The sequence below is a fragment of the Camelus ferus genome, chromosome 16, assembly GCF_009834535.1.
Source record: "Camelus ferus isolate YT-003-E chromosome 16, BCGSAC_Cfer_1.0, whole genome shotgun sequence".
NCBI classification, from domain to species: Eukaryota; Metazoa; Chordata; class Mammalia; order Artiodactyla; family Camelidae; genus Camelus; species Camelus ferus.
In genome coordinates this window covers 36,923,800-36,947,807 of record NC_045711.1, presented here as the reverse complement: position 1 = coordinate 36,947,807, position 24,008 = coordinate 36,923,800, and the positions used below count along the sequence as shown (strand labels likewise).

Sequence of the window (24,008 nt, the reverse complement as noted above, 5' to 3'; positions counted from 1 at the left end):
GTCCCCACAAATCTCCCCTTCTTGAGGGTATTGGGGAAAACTGTCCCAAGCCATGTCAGCGCCCCCAGCCAGAGCCCCAAACCCAGCTGTCAGCTCCTCGGGTCACAGCCCACCCCCACTGAACGCCATCCCACACTGTGGGTGGGATCTCATCGCCACACAGGCCAAGCAGCTGGCTGGACCACCTGCCTCAGGAGAGACCAAATGGGAGGCTGAGAGGAAGGGCAGGGGTGGGGGAGGCTCTGAGGGAGAGGAAGCAGGGGTGAGAGGGCTGGGGTCAGGAAGTCTAGGCTGTTAGAGTTGCCAGGGGTCTTAGGGATCAGCTAGTTCAGTCTGGACATTTTACAGCCCTCCCCTCTAAGGGGAGAGAGAGTCAGGGCATCTGTGCATAGAAAATGCCCTCCCCCAACTGACTCTCATCCATTTCAGTACACGGGGTCTTCCTTGATTCAAGTCCACATTTCTCCTCCCCTGTCACTCATTCTACTAGTCCTGACTGTTCATAACTGATACTAAGTCATGAATAGGTCATCTTGTATTCACTGCATGTTTATAACTTTTTGTGCCATGTGTGTGTGTGTGTGTGTTTGTGTGTGTGTGTGTGTGTGAGTATGTGCATGCAGCCTCTACCATCAGACTGGGGGTTTCCCAAGGACAGAAACTATGCCTCTACCATCAGTCTAGGTATTCCTAGACGACAAATGATGTCTCCCTTCCATTAGAATAGGAGTTCCCTGAGGGCAGGGGCCATCTCCCCTATTAGACTGGGGTTTCCTAAAAGCAGGAACTGAGCCTCCAGAATGCTGGGAGCCTCCTTCTCACCCCCATGATTCTCTTCAACAGAGACATTCTGGTGTTAGTCCCTTAGCCATGGGGTCTGGGGCTCAAGTTCAATGAGGCCCTTGGACAAGCAGTACTCAATTCAGAGACTATCTCTGCCTAAAATGGCTGGTGGCATTTGGAGCCACTGGGGCCACTGCTTTGGGATATGACTAGGGAATTCTCAGACAGCTGTTCCCACTCCTTGCCCATCCCTTGATTCCAAATTTTTGTCACACTAATTACCAGGTTTGGTGTTTGGTGATTCCCGTCCCATCAGCCCTTTAGGGGAAATTCTCTAAGTTTTGAAAGGAGCTCACCCTACCTAAACTGGAGACCCTGTGAATGAACTAAGGGAGTCTTGTGGGAAATGAGGGGTAGAGGGGAGGCCTTCCTCCCTCCCCTTGGCTAAGGCCTTGGGACAGCTGAGGCAGAGGATCCCTGCTCAAAGCTCCCCAGGCCCCTGCCCCTCAGTGACCTTCTCCCTCTCATTTGCCCCGGTCCCTCCCATCTCCATCTCCCGTGATGAACTGGGACTGTACTTCAGTGAAGACATCAAAGCTAACCTTCTCTCTAAGGAATTGGTCATAGAGCCTTCCTCAATGCTCCCTAAAGAGGGTGCTGGAATAGATAAACAACAAGGTCCTACTGTAATAGCCTGAAAAAGAATATGAAAAGGAATATGTATGTGTATAACTGAATCACTATGCTGTACACCAGAAACTAAGACAACATTGTAAATCAACTACACTTCAATAAAAAAGAAAAAAGGAGGGTGCTGCTTTTGGTCACAGCTGCCAACCTGTTCAAGGTTCTAGTAGAATTCCTTCTGGAACCTTTCTGGTATTATCATCCTGAGCATCTAACAGCCCCGGCCGCCAGCCAGAGATGTGGCAGAGTCTGAGCATGTGCAGTACAGGGGACCTCAGTTCTGTCCCAGAGGGTCCTGCACAGCCTCTCCCCACACTGGGCTGGGCCTCACAGTGTCCAGGCATCTTCACAGATGTCATCTTAAGAACATACAGGTAACAGGCTGGCCAGCAGTGCTTCCTCCTCCACTCTCTATGGCCCAGAGTTAGAGTGCTGTCCATTCACACTGTGTGTGTGTGTATGTGTGTGTGTGTAACTAACCCCACCCTACCCCACCCCATACTATTAAGGATGAGCTTTTAATGGTCAGGGTCCTTATTCACTTTTGTGGCCCCAGTAACCAAACGAGTGTGTAGTATATAGTAGCCATCAGGTTTGTGGGCTAGACGGATAGACAGATGGATGGATACGTGGACAGGCAGAGGAACATGATCTATGCAACAGCCCTACGAGAACAGACCTTAAGCCAACTTGCAGATAAAGCAAGTAAGGCTCAGAGAGGTAAGAAATATATCCAAGGCCCCACAGCTAGTCAGTAGAGCTGGAACACCATGCCAGGTCTTTTGGGGTACTATATCCTATAGCCGTGCTAGCTTGGAACCAAATCCAGGCCCCCAGGCTCCCTGCATGCAGGAGCACCATGCGTGGCTGAGCACGTCACACGCTGCAGGACTGCAGAGGGTGCCCCTTGTAAATGGCATCCTCTGGAGTTGTGGCCGGATATGACCCATGTGGCTGCCTCCACACTCACACCTCAGCCCCCTCTGTGCACACATTCAAACATTGGGCAATAGTAATTCATTCCCTCCTTCTCTTCTCTCCCTAGCAAGGGTGACTGCCACAGTCCCTGCTGGGCAGGTGAGGATCACTGAGGAGTACCCAGCACCCCTTCCCGGGACCGCTGTGTGCCTCCCACCTCCCAGGTAGGAGCACTTCTGTCAAACCTTAGTGTGGCCCCCACAGGCCCCCTACACGTGCCCATACCCCCCAACACACATGGTCACCATGCAAAACCGAGGTGCAGGGCGCCAGATCTCCAAACTCCTGTCTGAGACTCAAGCAAGCAGGCGGCTGAGGGCTGGGGGCCCGGCCGCCCATAGCAGGGCCCTGGCCCCCTCCGCTCATGTGCAGGGCCCCAGCCCCTCCCAAGGAACAAGGCTGGGATTAATAAGCGGCCCGGCTCCCTCCCCTAATGGGCTCCAGCTGCACAAACATTCCCAGAATTCAGAGCCGGCTCTGTCTGGGGCGGCCCAGGCCTCAGCCCCAGCATTCCTGGCCCCCTCCCCCTCAAGCCTGGGACAGCTGCTCCGGAACTCTGGCAACTTGCTGAGGATCGAATCCCAATTCAGCTTTTCCAGAGGTGGGGGCACTGGAATGGCTGGGGCCAGGGGAGGTGGGGGCAGGGAAGAGGTGAACAAACACTGAAGGGACCTCAGAAGTTCCTGCCCTACCTGCCCCTCCCCTCCGGCTCTGCTGCCCACCCTCCCCACTGACACCGTAGGTTCCAGGGGCCCAGCACCGTCTTACCTAATTTGTCTCACCAGGCAGTGCCCTTGGCTGGCAGTGCCCAGGAGGAGGTGACAGGGCAGGGCTGAGAGGAAAGGTAAACATCTCCCCTTGTGTTTTAAGAGATCCAGCTGTGTCTCAGATGGAACCGGCCTGGCAGGAGCTTCATTCAAACAGATTCTTATCAAGAAGGGGGAGGGGTGGCCCAGGGAGCAGGAAGAAGGAAAGTGGGGTCCTTACCCTCTCATTATCCACTCAGGAAGGAACATTCAGGGACCCATTGGCAGGAGCGCTAAGGGGACAGAGCTGTGTCTGGACTGAGGACAGCTCTGCACCTGTCTGTCTCTGCTTCCCACCTCTGGATTCGGGGCCAGAACTGGTCGTTCAGCTGTCTTTGCTCAGTTGCCACCAGTTAGGCCAGTTTGGAGGACACCAAGGGCTGAGGCCAGGCGGGGAGTCCTATGACTTGTGTTTGTGCCAGGGTCCATCTGCAGAGGGGGACTGTGGAGAGCACAGGCGATCCCAGTGGAGGCGTGTCTGTGACTCTCTGGTGCGCACATGTCTGGTGCCCAAGCACCAGCAACCGTGGTAAGCGGCACCACGATGGTGTCTGCAGGTGGGTGGGTGTGTGCAAGTGCACACCCACCTCAGTGTGCAGAAATGGGCTTTGTAAGTTCCATGCTGATTAGGAAAGGCTGCCTGCTGGCCGGCCTTCCCCCATGGAAAGTGCCTCTACCCAGGGGGTGTGGACCAGAGACGCACAGAAAAGAGAATGGTAAAGAGAAAATGGAACTCAGAGAGGATTGAGCCCCTCTAGAGGCTGGAGGCCACCAAGGGCATCGACTTAGGAGTTTAGAAATGTGGGTCTTGGCCCCAAGTCTGCCCTGAACCAGCTGAGGACTTTGGGCAAGTGCCTCCCATGACCTGGCCTTGGTTTCCTATTTTGAATATGAGAAGGTTGAACTAGTCTCTCCTGCATCCCTGCTTAGAGTTCACTGTGACTGAGCTAGGCTTGGGGGCCCATGGAAGATGCTCCGTCCCCTCAGAGCTGTGGAGAAATGGGTGCTGGGTGACCACAAAGAGCAGTCAACAGGGACTGTAAGGAGGGTGCCCTGGAGGGGCAGTTCAGAGGAAGGAGGTGGTCCCTGCCCTAGGGAAACACTAGACATGGAGGCAGGTAATGGCATCTCTCCCAGATGGCTAAGCTCTTGGTGGCAGTCCTGTGTTAGGGGAGAAGAGGGTCACTGAGACAGAGAACCTGGGGTCAGTCATGTACACCAGCAGACACACATGCCCTCCTCCCGGGCCCCGCTGAGGAATGCAGACACACCTCTCACGTCTTTGTCCCCATCAGTCACCTGCCCATATCACATCATCTGCTTCTTCCTGGGCCCCCGCTATTCTCTTAGGAGGCACAGAGGGGATGGCTCTCTGATGGTGTCTGAGCCCTTTAACTCATCATTACCACCTCACTCTCCACCCCCAGCTAAGGACCAGCTCCTGAGTTGGAGAGAAAGGATGAGGTGAGAACTTCTCCTCAAATAAATAGAGAAACTGAAGGGTTTGGGTTGGGGACAGGAACTCAGGAACTGGACTCCATTTAGGACTCTCTCCAAGCAAGCTTCCTTACCCATTCATCTAACATTTAATGAACAACTACTTTATATTCAGTCCTGCATTAGAAAATGAGGAATACAAAGAAATAACATTTCCCCCAGCGGTAGGATGTCAGAAAAAAAATTACTTCCCCCAAACCAAAAGATGGAATTGGAACCAACCCTCAGCTGGCTTAAGAAAACAGTAATCAACCTGCAATGGGTGGCAGAGCTGTTGAATGTGGGCACTGGAGAAACAACAGACCAGGACACCTGAACCTCCTAGATGAAAGCTCCAGACTATATTAGGGATTTTAAAAATGAAAGGAAGAAAGCAGCAGACCATGGTTATGGAACTCTAAAGTAGAGATGGGCAAGACACTAAACTCATAATCTCTCTCTCCCACCCCCAACCCCACCTCTTTCAGCTGTCTATTGAGTAATAATCCACCCCAAAACTTAAAACAAGAACAATCTTTTATTTGCCCACAATTCTGCACTTTGGGCAGGATTTGATATGGACAGCTTGCCTCAGCTCCATTCAGTATTGTCTGAAGCCTGGGCAGCTCCACTGGCATGGCTGGAAGAGACAGGGGCTGGCTGGACCTCTCTCTTTCTCTTCATAGTCTCTCATCATCCACAGGGTGTCTCTCTCCCTCTCTTTATATGTAGTCTCTCTCTCTCCTATGGGGTGTTTGGACTTCTGGACATGGTGACTGGCTTCCAAGAGGGCAAAAGAGAAAGCTGTGCCAAGCCTTTTAAGACTTAGATCTGAACTGTCAGGACATCAATTTTGCTGCATCCTGTTAAAGCCAGTCACAGGGCCACCCAGATTCAAAGAGAGAGAAAAATAGATGAAAGTATGGGGAAGGCACTGCTGGGGGCCGTTTTTGCACACCATCCACCACATTCCCCTAACTGTGCTCCCTTTGGTTCCCCCTTGGCTCACTGAAGGGCACTCTCCTCCTCTGTGGGGTGTCATCCTTAACCCCTTCCTCTCTCATATCTATGTCTAATCAGTGCCTAAGTTCTATTGTTTCTGCTTCCTCAGTGTCTCTCTAATCACTCCCATGGTTTCTACCATCCTCTGTTACTTGGAATGCTCAATAGCTTTCTAAAAGATCTCCTGTTTCCATCTTAGCTTCATTACTGTGTTGCTTCCCATACTGCAGCCAGCGCAATCATTCTAAAAGCCACACCTATGGGGGTGCTGAGGGAGTTGGGGACAAGAGAGCCAGTGAGACCTGTGCTTAATTATGTGCTCTTTTGGCATTTCCTCTAAGATCAGGAACAACACAAGGATGCCCACTCTTGCCACTTTTATTCAACATAGTATAGGAAGTCCTAGCCATAGCAATCAGACAAAAAAAAAAAAAAAAAAAAAAAAAAAGAGAGACTCTAAATTGGAAAGGAAGAAGTAAAACTGTCAATGTTTGCAGATGACATGATACTATAAAGAGAAAATCCTAAAGATGCCACCAAAGAACCTACTAGAGCTCGTCAATGAACTCGGTAAAGTGGCAGATACAAAATTAACATACATAAACCTGTTGCATTTCTGTACATTATGTTCCCTTTTGTACCATGTATGTACCTACCCCCAAAACTAAAATGCCTTTTAAAAAACTATTCACAATCAAAATAAAATTTAATAATAGATCAAATTAACCAAGCCCTCATTCAGTCTTCTAATGAAGCCCCTCAGTGATGGCCCAGGGCTCCCAGGAAAAAGTTTAGACTCCTAAGTGGAGCTTACAAAGCCCTTCATGATCTGCCCCGCCTTACCTGCAGCCTCATCACCCACTTTGCATTCTGTGCTCCACCTGAGCAGAAATAGTACTTCGAACTTCCTGTAGTTCCTTGAAAACACGATTTTTTCTCTTGCCTTGCAGTTTTTGCACAGGTGACTCCTCACAACACTCATCATCCTTTGGGCCTTAGCTTAGATGTTTCCTCCAGGAAATCTTCCATAGTCCATAAAGTTGGGATTTGACACCTCTTCTATGAATTCCCATAGTGCCTGGATTTGATGAGCACTGTGCTCACCATGCTCTATTGTAATGACCTGCTGCTTCACCTCATCCCTTCCACTAGAGCACACACTTCCCACAGGGCAGGAACCAAGCCTGTGTTGCTCACGGCTGTTTCCTGAGCACCTATGCCAGGGTACTTACTACACACTGGGGGAAGAAAGAAAGAGGAAGGAAGAAAGAAAAGGAGGAAAGTGGAAGAGAAGAAAGACAAGTTGGTTGAAAAGCTGGAGCAGCTCAGAATGTGGCCAGGATCCCACCACATGGATGGATCTCACAGACATTAGAAACAAAAGAGGGCATATTATATGATTCCATCTCTAGAAGTTCTAGAACAGGCAAAATTAATCAATAATGACAGAAGTCAGAATGGTGGTTCCTCTAGAATGGGACTCACTGGAAAGAAGAAAATGTCCTGTATCTTGATTTAAGTAGTGTTACTTGAGTGTAGACACATGTAAAAATTCATTAATCTCTATTTAAAATTAAAATGCACTTTATGTATTTTTCTATTAGATGTCAATAAGAAAGTAGAAAAGAAGGAAGGAAGGAAGGAAGGAAAGAAGGAAATGAGGGAATTATCTGGCCAGAAATTCAGGCAAACTGCCTGGTTGGAAACACTGACAAACTAGTTATAATCTAGGACTAAGGTATAGAACTGGCATTTGGGCAGAAAAAGTCGTGTGTGTGTGTGTGTGTATGTGTGTGTGTACATGTATGTGTGCAAATGAGAGAAGAAGCTGGTTTATATTGAAAGGAGGAAAGTAATGCAAAAACTTTGCCCATCCATTCTTCTCATATCAACCTGCCCCAACCCAAAGCCTCCACTGCTGCTCCACAACTATAGCATAGAGCCTGGGCTTCTTGACCTGGCATTAAAACATTCTATCTGCCCACCCCCTGCCTTTCTATGCTTATCTATTTGCCTTGTGCCCTTTCTCCTCAAGTCCACCATACTCTGCTGCTTCCATGAACTCCTTACCTGTTTAGGTCTGTTGGTCCACTGAGAGGTCAGCTATCATTGCTCTTTGCTTAGGGGTCTCCTACTCACCCTCATGGGATTCCCTGCTCCTCTATCTTTCTTTTCATGGCATTTTGTTCATAGACAGATAGCATGTAACTTGATCTTTTGTAGATCACAGCTATTTCTGTATGTTTCTGTCCCTGTCTAGAATGTAAGCCCTCTAGAAGGAAGAGACAATGTTAGTGCTCAAACCTACAGGTCAGACTCCCAACTCCTGTCTGAGCCTCAGAACCACATTTCCAACTGCCTACTCCATATCTCCTCCTCAAGGTAAATGTGTTCAAAACTGAGTAATGTGTTTATTACCTCTGTATGGCAGAGACAATCATGCTCACCAAGTATTCCATGTGCTCTACTATACTTTCCAACCGTCTGTAGTTAGAAGAGGCCATATACAGTTTCTGGCCAATGAAATGTGAGTGGAAGTGATGTGAATCATTGCTGAGCTGGTTTTGGTAAAAAAGTAAATCCATACACAATTCTCTAGTGTCTCTCTCTTCCCTTGCCATGTGACTGAAGAGGTACCTGAAGGAGCCACGTGTTCAAGATGGTGCAGATACAAAATGGTGGAGCCCCTGTCAGCTTGGATCTCTGAGTGATGGCATAAACACCTCAGGTGACCACAAGGGTCCAGTAATATGAGTGAGAAAATAAAAAAGACCTTTGTTTTGTTAAGCCAATGAATTTTTGAGGTTATCTGTTACCGCAGCGTAATCTACATAATCCTGACTAATAGATTTATTAATTTATTTAAAAATTTGCCTCTCCCCTAGAATGGAAGCTCCTTGGTGGCAGAAATGATACCATTAATCTTTATACCCTTAGAGGCAAAGGAGGTAAAAACATATTGAAGAATGAGCAAACAGGTAGATAGATGGAAAGAATTCTCTTACATCTATCTCTTCCTTAACATATAGCTCATTTTCACCCCCAAGCTTTCCTTAATATGCAGTGTATTAGTTATTGGTTGTTGTGTAAATAATTACCCCCAAACTTGGTAGTTTTAAACAACAAACATTTATTGTCTTGCAGTTTCTGTAGGTCATGAAGTTGGGCACAGCTTAGGTGGTTGTCTTTGGCCCGACATATTGTGAGACTGCAGTGAAGCTGCCAGCTGGGGTTGGGGTCTCATCCAAAGACTTGACTAGGGCAGGGTGAGGGCAAGGGAATCTGCTTCCAAACTCATTTATATGGGTGTGAGCAGGTCCGAGTCCCTCATAGAGAGGAGATTATATGAGATGTGAACACCAGGAACCAGGGATTCAACTTAGAAGCTGCCAACCACATGTAGTCAGACTTTTTCCACTTTAAATGACATGAGGAAAGAATGGAAAGGAAGAGAGAGACAAGAGATGTTCTTTGTGCAGGATCTTGAGCCAGGTTAATACCTTTGAAAGTAAAAATCCTGATCACTGAGATGGTATCAACAGAAATTTTATGTAGGGTCTGATGAAATTGTGTGTGTGTGTGTGTGTGTGTGTGTGTGTGTGTGTGTACCTGGAAGTCCCCAGAAGGACCTAGTTAGTTTTGCACATCTAGTGAATAGCAGAGATTGAAACCAAGATTTTTGGTACGGTGACCCTAGGACAGGAAGTAGGCATGGTGGTCCAGAAGGAAATGGGTTTTGAGATAGAAGAGTGTTCCATTCTGTATTTTTTCATGGAGTGGGAGGCAACAAACTTGGGATCTGGTCCTGACTCAGCACAAAGAGACTGTGGGGTCCTGGAGTTATTCTTTTAATTCTCCTGGTTCTCACCTCAGATAGCGGGTCCCCCACAGTCCATGCCAGTGGGAACGCACGCGGCGTCCCTGCGTGGCACTGCACACCCTGCTACATTTTGGGACCGGGGTCCATTGCAGGGAGCCCTTTGTCGTGGCAGCCGCCCCTGAGCCCGTCACTCAAAGCACCAGGTTCGTGGGGAACCTGGTGCTAAACCATTAGTAGATAACCTGATTCTGGATGGGGGTTTCATAAGTAGCAGAGCAGCTCCCCCGTTGAGATCTACTGAAAGTCTGCCTCGACATAAGGGTTTGTAAATAAGAAAGGAATTTAAAAAATAGATTAAAAAGAAAGAATTTTCCTAGTTCTCCATACACTGATATATCCATACAATGGAATGTTATTGGGCAATAAAAAGAAATGAAGTGCTGACATACGAGACAATATAGATGAACCTTGAAAACATTATACCAAGTGGAAGAAGCCAGACACAAAAGACCTCATATTATATAATTTCATTCATATGAAATATCCATCTGTAGAGACAGGGACCTATAGAGATAAAAAGCATTTTAGTGGGCTCCTGGAGGGGAAAGTGGAATTAAGGGGCATGCCTGCCAATAGATACAGGGTTCCTTTTTGGGGGTGATGAACAGGCTCTAAAATTAGATAGTGGTGATGGTTGTATAGCTCATGAATATAACTGAAACCAATTAATTATTTTACAAGGGTGAATTTAATGGTATTCACTTCTTTTTCTGTAAAATAAGGGAGTTCAGTCATGTGATCTCTAAGATTCTTTTGATGTCTATTATTCTACAGTCTAAGGTAAGGGTTAGGAGCATAGACTATGGTGTTAGACTGCGTGGGTTCAAGTCTAAGTGATCCCACTTACAAGCTGTTACCTTGAGAAAATTAACTAATTCCTCTGATTTCTGCATCCTCTTCTTAGATATGAGATAAATGAGATAATACATGTCAAATACTTAGAACAGTGCCAGATATGCAGTAAGTACTTAACAAACTTTATTATTTCCATTTGTTTCCATTATCTATTGCTGAATGACAAAGTTCCCCTAAACGTTGTAGCTTCAAACAACCACCATTTTATTATATCTCACCATTTTATGGGTTAGGAATTTGGGCAGAGTTTGGCTATGTGATTCTTCTGTTCCACAAGGCATTGTTGAGGACACTTGATGAGATTCAGCTGGTGGATGGGCTGGTCTGGGTGATTCAAGAGTTTCAACACCCACATGTCTGGTGTGTCAGTGGGGATGGCTGAAAGGCCAGGCTCAGCGAGAACTATGAAAACAAGCACCTACTTTTGGCTTTGCTAGCATGGCGGCCTCAGGATAGTCTGACTTCTTACATGGTAGCTCAAGCTGCTCAAGGGGTGAGAATTCCAACAAACATGGTTGAAACTGGCTTTTATGATCCAGACTTGGATGTCACAGAGCATCACTTTCATCATATTCAACTGGTCAGAGTAGCCCAGATTCAAGATGAAGAGACATAGACCCCATCTCTCAATAGGAAGAGTGTCAAATATTTGAAGTTATGTATTAAAGCCCCCTCACACCACAAGCCCTAAGTAGGCTTCCCATGTAAATCCCAGAGGGGTGTCAATGGAACAGTCTATCCCTCTTTCTCTGATAAGGAATTGGGATGATATCTCTTGAAATTTCGAGGGAACCAATTCCTGCCCCTTTCCGGAAGTGTGCATGTGTATGCTCACACATATACATCCACACACATACAGGCACAGTCAGAGTCAGATCTGTAGTCAAGCCTGCCCCCATCTCTAGATGAGACCCAAAGTCCTGCCCTGAGTTCTTTCCCTAATTCACTGCCCATTCCTGCCCCTCCTGGTGTGAAAGGGAATGTTGGCAGCAATGGAACCAGTCTTCGATTGGAGAGGGCGCATAGATCCCAAACCCACTTACACTTGTCTTTAACATGTCTTGTTAAACATGTTGCACTTGTGTGTAAATGTCTCTTGATTCTCATTGGCTCAAGTCAGTAAAGAAATGAGATCTGGTGTTGATGAGCAGGCAGGCGTGGCTCAGACATATGTTGTCGGGCCAAGCCAGCGTGAGATTTAAATTTTGCTGGGGATCAGCCCAAATCCTCACTTAGATCAGCCCTGCCACTCTCCTCCACACTCAGCCTATGTCCCAGATCCACTCTCCTTCTCACTGTTCCCTGAACTTCCATGGCTTTGACTATGTTGTTCCCTCTGCATTGAACACCCTTGTCTTTTTCCTGAAAACCCAAGTGTCTGCCTTCTGTATCACCTGCCATTGCAATTATCTGCTTACATGTCCACTTTCTTCAAGAGCAGAGGCCAGTGCTGTATTCACTCACTTCCTGGCACAAAGCAGTTCTCAACAACACTGGTTAGACCACTGATTGAATGAGCAGCTATTGCTCTCAGATTCAGCAATGATTTCTCTTCCACATCTCTGTGCTGTCCAACTCCACCCCAACTCCCTGTACCCCTGTGAGAAGGGGCAAAGGTCTCAAAGGCTAGGATGGAAAGTTTGGGCTGGATTCTTAAGGCCCCAGGGAGACTCTGCAGAGTCTCAGAAAACAGGAAAGAACGTGGTGCTGAGCTGTGGAGGTGTGGCCAGCAGACCCAGAGGCACTCACACTCCTAGTGGGAAAAGCCAGAGAATCCTGCAAGGTTTTTCCAGGGTTGGGGGAGGATGTCTTAAAGTCCTTATGCCTCAATTGAAATAGTCTATAAACACACCTGGTTCTGCTGGGTTAAGTGTTAGGATCCCTCGTGAATACTTAGACCTGGTCCTGAGCCAGCACCTTCCTGGAAGATGATTCTGGCTATTGAGGTGGGGGCAGCTGCAGTTGAGTAAAGAGGTCCCTTGGACCAGTGCTCCTCACACTTGAATGTGCAAACAAATCCCCTGGGAATCTTGTTAAAAATGCAGCTTCTGATTTGGTAGGTATGAGGTCAGACTCAAGATTCTACTTTTCTAACAAGCCCCAGGTGATGGCACTGCTGGGGGTGTTGGGGAGGGCAGGGCAGAAAACAAATGCACTTTGAGTGGCAAAGATCTAGAAAACTGGCATTAAGATCCAGACACTGAGGGAGGGCTCAGGGCACAGGCAATAAAAGGATACACTGCCATCCACAATGTAAAAAAAATTCAGGAGATGATGCAAGAGACAATATAGTATAAAGCCAGCCTGACAAATACCTGGCATGCTTGCCAACCCTTGTATTCTCTGATTCTGTGATCATGGCAGACATCACTAGTAGATCCCAGCACTATCTCCCACTGAACCAAGGGGATGCCTCAGAATCCATCTTAACACAGTATTCCAGGTAGGCACTACCAATTAATTACAGTTGGCATAGGAAATGACCCCATTTGCTTTTTCTGGTATTGTGGTTAAGAGTCTGATTGCCTTTGCTCTGCTCTGACTACCTAGGTACCCTCAGAATAACTGTTTTCACAAGCTTCAGTTACTTTAGTATGCTGTCATTTGAGGTGAAGATAGCATTAATTTCATAGCTCTTTTGAACATTAAGTGCTATGATGAATGTATAGTGCTTAGCACAGTGTCTAGCACATAGAAACTATTCAATAAATGATGGCTACCATGTACAGGGACGAATGGATGGGCTGCACAATTAGAGGGGATGTGAGTAGTGGGGGTGGGGAAGATGAAGGCAAGGGAGAGAGAAGAATCAGAGAGATAAGGGTGGGGAAGAATAGGTGGGCAAAGTCTGGGGATGGCTGGAAGATTTCCAGCTCTCTCTGGATGGGACTGGCCCCCCTACTGGCACTAAAGCTCTTCGTTTGGAAGGGGAGAGTGGTACTTGTCACTTTGTGGTGTCTGAGCTCAGAACTTCTTACTGAGGAAAACTAAAAGACTTTGAAGTATACAAAAAGATTACTGTATGTCCTTAAAGATCATCACTGAGTTTTCTTATCATTCAGTTATTTTACGACTCAGACAACTGATAATAATGGAAATGATTTTGTTCATAAAAATGTAAATTGTGTCTGGTGGAGATGCAATTGATTGTTGCCCAGTGGATATTGCCCAGTTTTGCATTAAGCAAGTTTATTTCAGCCTTCTTGATCGTCTGGATATGTTCTGTTCTTTGGATTCGTCTTCAAACGTCTTACTGGTTCCATCATTAAGTAATGAGTTAAGTGAAAATTTGGATGTGTTCATTGTATATTTCTATAAGAGTAATTACTCTGCCTTGCAGAAAAAAATTTTAATATTCTCATTAGCAGTGAAGATTGAGCAGGAGGCTTCCAGGATCCTCTGTCCTGGATAAGCTTCCTCATGTGCTACAAACACCAGATTACATATGTCAAGTTTATAAGGGATCGACCACAATTGCATTGCTTGTTCTACAAAATCCAGTTACACCACTGTGATTCCATATTTGAGCCTGGACACATTCTTAGTTATATAGTGAGCTTTTTTAACAAAACACATAACAAAGTCACAACTACCACACCTAACACTTATCCATTGATTGATTCAACAAACTAGATGGTAGGCTACATATGGGCAAGGACTGAATTCACGCATCTCTAAAACTTAGCAAGTGCCTCACTCATGGTAAACGCTAAATACACATCTATGGAGACAACACATGAATGAATAAGCTTAATTAGCATTTATTAGGCACTTACTATGAGCCAGCCACTTTTTAAAACATTTTACTTGAATCAGTTTGTTTAATTTTCAAACCAGTCTCGCAAGGTAAGTATAATTACTATCCTCAATTACAGATAATACACAGAGAGGTTAATCACCTTGTCCAAGCTCAACAGCTAGCAAGGGGCTGAGACAGGATTCAAGCCTAGGTAGTCCGGCTCCAGAACCTGTGATCTTGGGCACCCACTATGTGCCAGGGATATCGCTGAACTCAGGGATACAGAGGTAAAAGACCACAGACTCTTCCTCAAAGAGGTCACAGTCAAGAAAGGAGATAACTAACAATAATGGGATATGCTGTGACAGGTGAGAACACGGTGTAGGGGCAGGATTGGCCTGGGATATGGCTTTCTGCAGAAGGGCCACCTGAACTCAGACAAGTAGTTAATATCCAGGCTAGGGGAAAGGAAGGGCATTTGGGTCACAGGAACAGTATGTGTGAAGTCATGGAGCATGACTGGTTTGAGAACAGAAGAGTTCTGGAGGCTGGCAGGTAAAAATGTAGGGAGGAGAGGTGGGGAGTGAGACTGGAGACATAGGAGCCAGATCCACTTCTTGGAAAGCTTTATGTGCTGAGTGAGGGCAGGAGTTGGGACATTCCTTGGAGGCTTCACAGAATTAAGAAGCTCAGACTCCGAACTCTGCCCACCTCTCCACCCACAGGACACCAAACCCAGTACACATAATTCCCTACAAGCCACATCCCACCCCAGAGAGGCCCTGGGGGGCCTAGACATGGAGTGAGATGCTGAGTCTGATACACATCCAGTACCACCTGGGAATCTTCTTTCCCTCCTGCCTAGGATTCCTACTGTCACCCCCCAGTCCCCAACCACCACCACTGTAGTCACCTCAGGCACACTCCCTCCTGTCACCTGCTGGGTGAGGCCAGAGATCAGAATGAAGTGCCCTTCCTTCCTACATCCCTTCCCCGCCCACCCTCTGACTCCACCATCCTAAGCAGCTGCAAAGCCAGGCACACCCCAGGCCCCAGTCAGAGGAAGGAGAGCAGGGAGACCGGAGCTTCCTGGGGGAGCCAAGGCTCTGGGCTGTACCCTCCCCTCCCACCAGGCTGAGGCTGGTGATTAGCTGCGTTAATTATATCCAAGCCATTTCCGATTGGCACAAGCCCACCCACCCACAGAGCCTGCCCAGAGGCGTGCAGGCCTGGCCCAGGATGCTAGGGCGCCAGCTACTCTGGGAGGGGTCCTGATCCCTGCAATGGTCAAATGGAGGGTGGTGGTCCTCCCCTCTCCAGGATCCCCACATCACTTCCTACCTTCATCCTCCATTTTGCCCATCCCCACACAAATCCCTTTCCCTTCCCTCCCCTCTCCTCCCCCAGGTTTGGAATGAAATCATGGGGCTCTGAGTTCCGCACGAGGCCCCGACATAAACACTCTGATTGGGACTAATTATAAGGGCCAGGTTGGGAGGCTGGAGCCTTCAGAAAGCTTGGCTTTCAAACAAAGGACCCAGTGCTCAGCCCCCAGCCCAGGCCGGCTCCTCTCCAGGCTTCATGAGAAATAAGGAGGGGTCCCGGGCCCAGGCCGTCTTCTCTGAACCCAGTCAATGGTCTGTGAGCTTGTTCCATGTCCCAAGTCCTAGCTTGTATTTTCTCAATTGCTTTCACCTTGGCCCTTCCAGGCCTCAAATCCCAGGGTCTTCCCAGATGGCTTAGAAGAGTCGCAAGCCTGCATTGGAAGGTAAGGCAGCTGGGGAGGGGCTTTCAGGCTGTGAGGCTGGGGATGGGGCAGAGCAGGGGGAGGGGTAGATGCAGGGGAAGCCAGCTGTGACAGCCCTAGCTCTAATTAGCCAGCTTCAAAGCCGGCCGGAGAGAAAGCCCGCCTGCGTGTGTGCTCTGCTCACTCAGGCGGGTAAGATATTTCTGTCCTAATCAGAGGAGAGAGAGGGAGAAAAACACTGCCTACCACTACCCCTGGAATTGTGAGCTGGCACCCCAAGGCAGGTAGAAAAAGTGGGAGCACAGGAAATCATTCTATTTTGTTAAAACTACCAGCGGGGAGATATAGCTTAAGTGGTAGAGTACATGCACAAGGTCCTGGGTTCAATCCCCAGTACCTCCATTAAAAACAAATAAATAAATAAACCCAATTCCCATCACCAAAGGAAACAAACAAACAAAAAGGACTGTTTGAAAAAAAAAAAAAAAAACTACCAGTAACTCCAAGTCAAAAAGTCCTTAAGACATGCCCATCATTTGATCCGTTGATTCTCATTTTCAGAACTTGTCCTAAGTAATTGGAATAGTGTTACAATTTATTGAGATTCTGCTATGTGCCGGCTCTGTGCATCATGAATCATCTGATCTAATCTTCACAACAACCTTGTTGGACAGGTACCATCACCTTTTTTACAGATGAGGACTGAGGCTCAGAGGTTAGGAGACTACCACAAGGGCTCACAGCTGGCACTGTCTCATGCCGACGCCTGTAACTCCCCATACATGGCCTGTTTCTTTTTCCTTTTTTCCCTCGACTATAAAAGTATTACACATTCATTCCACTCTGTTGTGTCTTGATACCTGCGGAACAGACAGGCTCAAGTGAATAATCTAGTTTGGAGATGTTCCTGGTTTTGTAGGTCTGATGGTTTTCCCTCCAGACCCGCCTTTCCATAGCAGAGGGAATTACAGACTGGGGGACGCTGCAGTCTGAGAAGGTAAAGATTGCCCCAAAAGAAGTAGAGATACCCAGTGATGAAGACTAGATAGTGTCTAAACCAGGGACTGAAAAACCAGTTTGGGGGTAGGGTGGGGGAGGGGTGTGCACAGATTAGACAGTCCGTAAACCTCCTAAATTTACATGCAAAATTGTGTTCACCAGGATCTAGCCATTTTTTTTTTCTCAGGAGGATGTCCAAAGATATTTCAGGTTCTCAAAGGAACCTGAAGGTTGCTTTTCCTCCCCCCATCTGATTCCCCTCCTGAAGATGCTTCCATTTTCTACAAATTCTTTGTCCTCTAAAATGCCCCAGAAAAGGACACTAAGCCCCAGAAGCTTAAGAAGCAATTTCAAGATGTGAATAGTATGTCTGGAGAAGGAAGGGACCCTACTACAGTGATGGGTGAGACTATCAAAGGGATGATGCTTTGGAAGTGGCAGAGCTTGGGCTCTGCTCCCCCAGATGTGCCCCACAGCACCCTGGGACAGCATCTCCCCACTCCCAGAATCCAGCTCAGATTTGGGACCCCAACTCCCTCTTGGAAAGCCTTTTGGAATAATCTGAAAGTCCACAGCTCCAAATCCCACTGACCCTCACTCTTTGGGGATGTTCAGAAGAATTTTGTCTTGAAAAATCTTAGTGTTCTTTTCTGGGGCATTTTAGAGGACAAAGAGTTTGTAGAAAATGGAAGCATCTTCAGGAGGGGAGTCGGATTGGGGAGAGGAAAAGCAAAAGTCTGATCAAGGAGGCAGGGGAGTCTGGGAGAGAGATGCCCTGTTCCTAGAGAACCAGCACCATCGTTCCTTTGCGGGAGGGGGTGCAGAGAGTGGGAGGGCAGGTAGAAAGCATCTGTGGTCTGACACCTGCCCCAAGCCTGGGAGCCTCAGGTGAAGGGCTTTCTTTCTGGGCCCTAGACCCTCCACCAAAGCCTCACTCTTCCAGAGGGAGGGACCAACCTACTTACAAGGAGTAAACCTTTCCCTAACTATAGGGCGACCTAGAAATCTACAAAAGCAGACCTCCAAGCCCATGTGTTTAATTGGCTTTTCCAAACAAGGGGGCAGAGACAGACCCCTCTCTAGGTGTGGCAGTGAGCTCAAGTGGTTTACTTAGGGGTCTCTGCTTCAGGGCACTTTCTCCCATAAATCCTCTACACTTCCCTCTAAGAGTTGTTTCATTAGAACAATGAGAGCAGACTCAGAGAAAGTTCCCCACTACTTTCTGTAAGGTAATTCAGCCCTTGGCTCCCCCTTTGGAGAAGGGGAGGGCATCTAGAAGATGTATCCTTTCCTAAAGAGCCAATTATCTTATTATCTATCCTCTCTCCACCCCACCATAAAACCTTCCCCCACCCCAGCTTTATCAAGCCCTCTTCCCCTCCGTTGGCAGACTTTGAGGGAGGAGGGTTGAGAAGGATCTTTAGCAAAATTCCTTCCCTCCCACCCTACTCCAGGAAGGAAAAGGTAATTGTTGCTAGTCTACCATCTCCTCCTGCCATCAGCATGAGGGTCCACTGACAAATTTACCCAAAGCCCAGAGAGCTGGGATCTGGGGGCAAAGAGGCAGGGAAGGCGCTTCCCAAATTTCAACAGAGACCGGCACTCCTCTTCCCACTGGGCTCCATCCCAGCCACTGGAAACCACCCTGCCCCCACCCCACCCCTTTTTGCAAGCTTTGGCCATTCTTTCCAGGAGAGGCGCTCACAATTTGTTTGTAATTTAACTCTTTCCTGCAGCCTTTGTGGGGTTCCTTTAGAATCTTGCAACAAATGGAGCTATGGGCGGTGCCACCTCCCTAGCCAGTTTCTTTGATAGCTAAAAGAATTTCAGGTTGGGACTTCATAAATAATATTATTTGAGAAAAGATTAGCTTTAACTTATGATGTTGGTCAATTGCACAAACGATTTGAGGGAGAGTTATATATCTTGGGAAGGGGCTCCACTGAAATCCCCAGGTCCCACTCAATTGCAAACAAAGCCCCACATACGTGTTCAATTACCACCAAACATTTCCAGGTCCCCTCCCCCAACATAAACTAACACACGCAAACACTTCGAAGTAGGGGTTCTAACTTACTTTCTCTCTTATCCCAAAGACTGCCAACAAAGGGTGTTAAGGCACCATTTTCTCTATCACCTTTCAGCTAAAAGAGCAAGGTCTGGGGTAGGGAACTTCTCCACCCCACCCCCAACCAACTAGGTCAGGGGGAGATGGAAGGTGTGGTTTGGTTAAACTAATAAAAGGTTACAACCCTGTTAAATACAATTAAAGGGCTAGATCTCTAGAAGATAATTAAATGCACTTTATTATGATGATTATTAGCTTTTAATTTGCACTATTATCAAGAAACAGGAGATGGTGAAAAGTTGAGTTAAAGTTTAGTGTCAAACTTGTTTCACTCCAACCATTGGTCTACCAATCAATCCTTTGGAATTAAAATTATAAAATAGTCCAAATAGCTGAGGGAAATGATATGTATTGGAAACTCTCATACCAGCGTCAAAGATACTTTAAGCAACGTCTTGACTTTTATTTGTGGGGGGTAGGGGAAAGATAAGAAACATCTGTTATAAACATTCTATCAATCTTCTGATATAGAATGTCATGTAAACACTCAACCCCACCCCCACGGTCACAAAGAGCCTGCCCAGAACCTTCTTCCAAAGCAAAAATACCCCCCACCCCTTTCTGGACAAGTTTGAAAAGAAACCAGTCTTTTGTCAAAGGAAAACTGAAAGTCCCACCAGTCCAACCATCTCCTCCCTCCTACCCAACCCATTTTATTGCTTTTTGGGGAAACAAACAAACAAACAAACCTAACAACGGAAGTCCACATATAACACACAAGCCACCCCACAAACTGCTAACCTGAATGGCCAGAGGAGATACTCAGTTGTGGGGGGGCGCGGTTGCCGGGGAGCGGGCATGGAGCCGACTGAAGAGGAAACGAGTACAAGAGCATCTTTAAACCCCAACATTTGCAAGCTAATGCTCCCTCTAAAAGTGGAGGCGGTCAGGATGGGTATTCAACGTAATGTGTGTGTATGGGGTGGGGGGTGTTTTGTTTTAAAACACACTTCACAAAGCACTTTCTGCCCACTCCAAGCGCTTCGGGCAGCGAGTTGAAAAGAAAAAGTCGGAGGAGAAAGATCTTCCTGCCTGCAATGGGGGTGGGCCGGGGCGGGGTGGGGGGGAGTCCATTCCTCACAGGATCTCCGCCCTCTCCCCACCCCACCCGTCGGCTAGGGTGTTTTTTTTTCCCCCCACGTCTTCATCTCCGTTGGGAGGTTTCCAAAGATCGAGTGAAGGAGACAGGACAAGTGAGGAGAGAAAGGGGGAAAGGGAAATAAAACAAAATGAAACAAAATGAATCCAAGTCTTGTTAAAACATATCCAACAGCTTCGACAGGCCCAGCGTCAGTGAGAAGGCTCAAAAATGTGGCTATAGAAGTTGAAGGTAACTCCCAACTCCTCACAGCCAACACCTCTTCCAGCAGACCTAGCCCTGTCAAATCACCAAAATATTCGAACCGAAGTAGGGGGTGGTGTATGAAAGGGCACTGAAGGAAAGAACCCCCTCTACTCCCCTCCCCCGACTCCTCAGCCCTGGCGCCCCTCTCCACTTTTTTTTCTTTTTGTTTTAAATAGAAAATATATAATTAAATTTACAAAGACTATTTACAGTTTTAATTACAAACCTGATGGGGAAGTTGGGCAGAGTTCCCTTTAAAAAGCGACCTAAAAAAGAAATGGTTTCGATCGTTCTTTATTTAAAAAAATAAAATAAGGAGTCTGTAGGAACCCCCCACCCCGGGCAGAGAGCGCAGTGCGGGGGCCCCGGCTGGGGACGCCGCGCAGGGGCGCCCGCTCACACGGTGGTCTCGCCGTGCCGGCTGTTGGTGAGACGCGTGTAGAACTTCCTCCACGAGTGCAGCGTCTTACCGGACCAGATCCAGAAGCCCGACGTGATGCCCACGATGAGCGTCATGAGGTATTTGATCATGTAGACTGTGAAGTCGGGCGACATGCGCGGCGTGTAGTGTGCCGGGCACGGGATGGCCAGGCTCTTGCAGTGCTGGCTCACCCACGAGCGCTCCCAGTGCTCTCGGAAGGCCTGCTCGTAGAAGTAGCAGGCGATGACGATGGTGGCGGGCACGGTGTAGAGCACCGAGAAGACGCCGATGCGCACCATGAGCCGCTCCAGCTTCTCTGTCTTGGTGCCGTCGTGCTTCATGATGGTACGGATGCGGAAGAGGGACACGAAACCGGCCAGGAGGAAGGACGTGCCTATGAACAGGTATACGAAGAGCGGCGCTAGCACGAAGCCTCGCAGCGGGTCCAGGCTGTTGAGGCCCACGAAGCACACGCCGCTCAACAGGTCGCCGTCGATCTGGCCCATGGCCAGGATGGTGATGGTCTTGACCGCGGGCACGGCCCACGCGGCCAGGTGGAAGTACTGCGAGTTGGCCTCGATGGCCTCGTGGCCCCACTTCATGCCCGCCGCCAGGAACCAGGTGAGCGACAGGATGACCCACCAGATGGAACTGGCCATGCTGAAGAAGTAGAGCATCATGAAGAGGATGGTGCAGCCCTCCTTCTTGGTGCCCTGCACCACCGTGCGATAGCCGTCCTCGGAGAAGCGCTCGTTGCACACTACGCGCTCCTGAAGCACGAAACCGGCGATGTAGGCTACCGATACCATAGTATAGCAGCCGGACAGAAAGATGATGGGCCGCTCGGGGTAGCGGAAGCGCTGCATGTCCACCAGGTACGTGGTGACGGTGAAGAAGGTGGAAGCGCAGCACAACACCGACCAGGTGAGGATCCACAGACGCGCAAAGCGTGTCTCCTCCTGCGAGAAGAACATGGAGCCATCGGGCCGGGCCGGCTCGCAGGGCGCCGCGCAGTCGCGCTCGCCGAGGAACTTGTAGCTGAGATAGGACGGCACCTTGAGGACACGCGGGCAGTGGAACGGGTGCTCCAGCGTGGCGTAGCGCGGGGGCGAACCGCCGCCGCCCGGGCCGCCCGGGGTGCCCCCTGCACCCGGCTGCAGGCCCGGCGGGGGCGCGGTGGTGAGCAGCGCTGGTGCGCCGTCCTCCGAGTGGTTCTGGCCCACGCAGATCTGCTCCGCGCCGTGGCGGGGGAAATGCTCGCAGCGCAGGCGCTCCGGCCACTGGAAACCGAACTTGTTCATGAGCGCCTCGCAGCCCTGGCGCGCGCGCTCACAGATGGAGCGGCACGGAGGGATGGCCTGCTCCAGCACCGTGCACACGGGTGCGTACATGGAGCACAAGAAGAAGCGCAGTTCGGGCGAGCACTGCACCTTCACCAACGGGTAGAACTGGTGCACCTCCAGGCCCGCGTCCTCCTGGTTCGTGTGGCCCAGAAGGTTGGGCATGATGGTCTGGTTGTAGGCGATGTCCGTGCACAGAGGGATGGAGATGGGCTGGCAGAAGCCGTGGTCCGGGATGGAGATGCCCTTCTCCCCGTGGAACTGGGCTGGCCCGGCGGCAGGCAGCAGCAGCAGCGGCAGCAGCAGGCGGGGCAGGGCACTGCGGGGCCGCATGCTGGCCGCCGCCCCCCACCCGGCTCCCGGGCGCCCCCCCGCCCCCGCCCCCAGCCCCAAGACCACGCGCCTTCCCCGCCGCCGCCGCCTCGCCGTGGCCGCTGCCTCGCGCGCTTCTTTGCAAACTTTGCTCGCGGCCGCAGAGTCGGGGAGGCCGGGCAGGGGAGGGGGGCGGCGCGCCTGCCTGCTAGCTTGCCGAGGTCGGACTGAGCCGCCGAAGATACCGAGTGCGGCTAGCCCTCTCTCCTCTTCTTCCTCCTCCTTTCGCCTCTCCCCTCCCTTCTCCGCCCAGAGACTCCTTTGTGCCTCCCTCCAGCCCTCACCTCGGCCTCTCCAATCCCAATTAGTCGGTTTCAAGGGGGCCCCCGCCGGCGGCCCCGCCCTCTCTTCAGCCCCCCAAAAAAGGGATCCTTGAAACCGCCCCGTCGAGCTCTAAGAACCATCCCAAAATGTGCTCTTGGCCAATAAGATTTAAACCCGAGGACCAGCCCCGAGGGCTGGATTGGTCGACCACAACATAATGAGATCAGAAACCAGATGCCAACAAAACTTCCCCCCCTCCTTTTGCTTTTTAAAGAGACAAGCTATTATTATATTTAGGGTTGTTTGCCCAGCACGGGATTTCTCCGGAGTCGCAGCGGCGAGATCCGGAGACACGTTCCCCAGCACTGCGGCGGACCCAAGTCACTCAACGCCGGATCACTCTTCTTCCGGGGGCCACGGCGGCCTCCCGGGTAGGGCCTCTTTAAATTCTTGCCTCCGCCTCCACTCCTTGAATCCCACCTATTACAGTGTAATTTTTCAGATCAAGTAAAAAAATATTGAGTTTGAAAAAAAAATTTAAGGAAGAATTTTTTTTTAAAAAAGAAAAAAACAACTAACAGTTTACAAAGACTTTTCTCTTAGCCCCTTCTCAAGGAATCCAGACAAAAGTTTCATGTCTCCCTAGATGTAGACCCCTAGGAGTTTACCTTGTCCCTCACCCTACAAACACCCTTAAATTACCCTCTGAAAATGAGACCCTATCTCTTTAAGAGGTTCTTAAAGGGGCCTGGACTCCGGGGCGTAATTGCCCCGTAGCGAGCACAAAGGAGCCCATTATGGTTCTTTGTGTTCGGTGGCACCTCAAAGTGAGAAAACTCAGGAACTCAGAGGCCCTGAGCTGGAGGGTTGGGGCGAGGGTGGGAAGGGGTGAGGTGAAGGAGAATGGCCCAGAGCTGCGGCTTCTCCTTCCCCTTTCTTCCGAGGCAAATCTTAATTATGCAAACTAAAGTTTAGTTGCCATAACGAGGAGGTCTTAATCGAAGGTTAATGGGGGTGGGGTGGGGTGGGGAGGACGAGCAGTTTTGAGTGAAGAGATGACTCTTTTAGGCCGTTTGAGGGTATTTAATTCCTCTCTCCCCACCGCTGCCTCCGCCGCCTAAAAACTTCCAGATATCGTCTCCAGGGAGAGAGGGGAGTTTTACCCAAATCTTAAGTGATTCCACAC

General features: G+C 49.1%; 1 protein-coding gene across 2 annotated transcripts; it reads right to left on the bottom strand.

The window, feature by feature from the left end:
* Positions 1-19,462: 19,462 nt before the first annotated feature.
* Positions 19,463-22,911, bottom strand: FZD2 (frizzled class receptor 2). Of its 2 annotated transcripts, XM_032457367.1 has the most exons (2): positions 22,041-22,826; positions 19,463-21,981 (listed from the first exon to the last, which is right to left on the bottom strand). In XM_032457367.1, exons 1-2 carry the CDS (start codon positions 22,517-22,519, stop codon positions 20,892-20,894), a joined length of 1,569 nt encoding a protein of 522 aa, XP_032313258.1. In that variant the 5' UTR covers positions 22,520-22,826; the 3' UTR covers positions 19,463-20,891. The 2 variants fall into 2 exon arrangements, with proteins under 2 accessions (XP_032313258.1, XP_014419159.2); XM_014563673.2 differs by having other exon boundaries at positions 19,463-22,911.
* Between the last annotated feature and the right edge of the window lie 1,097 nt (positions 22,912-24,008).

Bases quoted from the DNA above. Each gene is read 5' to 3' on its own strand.
- FZD2 (XM_014563673.2), bottom strand. From the start codon at position 22,519: ATGCGGCCCCGCAGTGCCCTGCCCCGCCTGCTGCTGCCGCTGCTGCTG.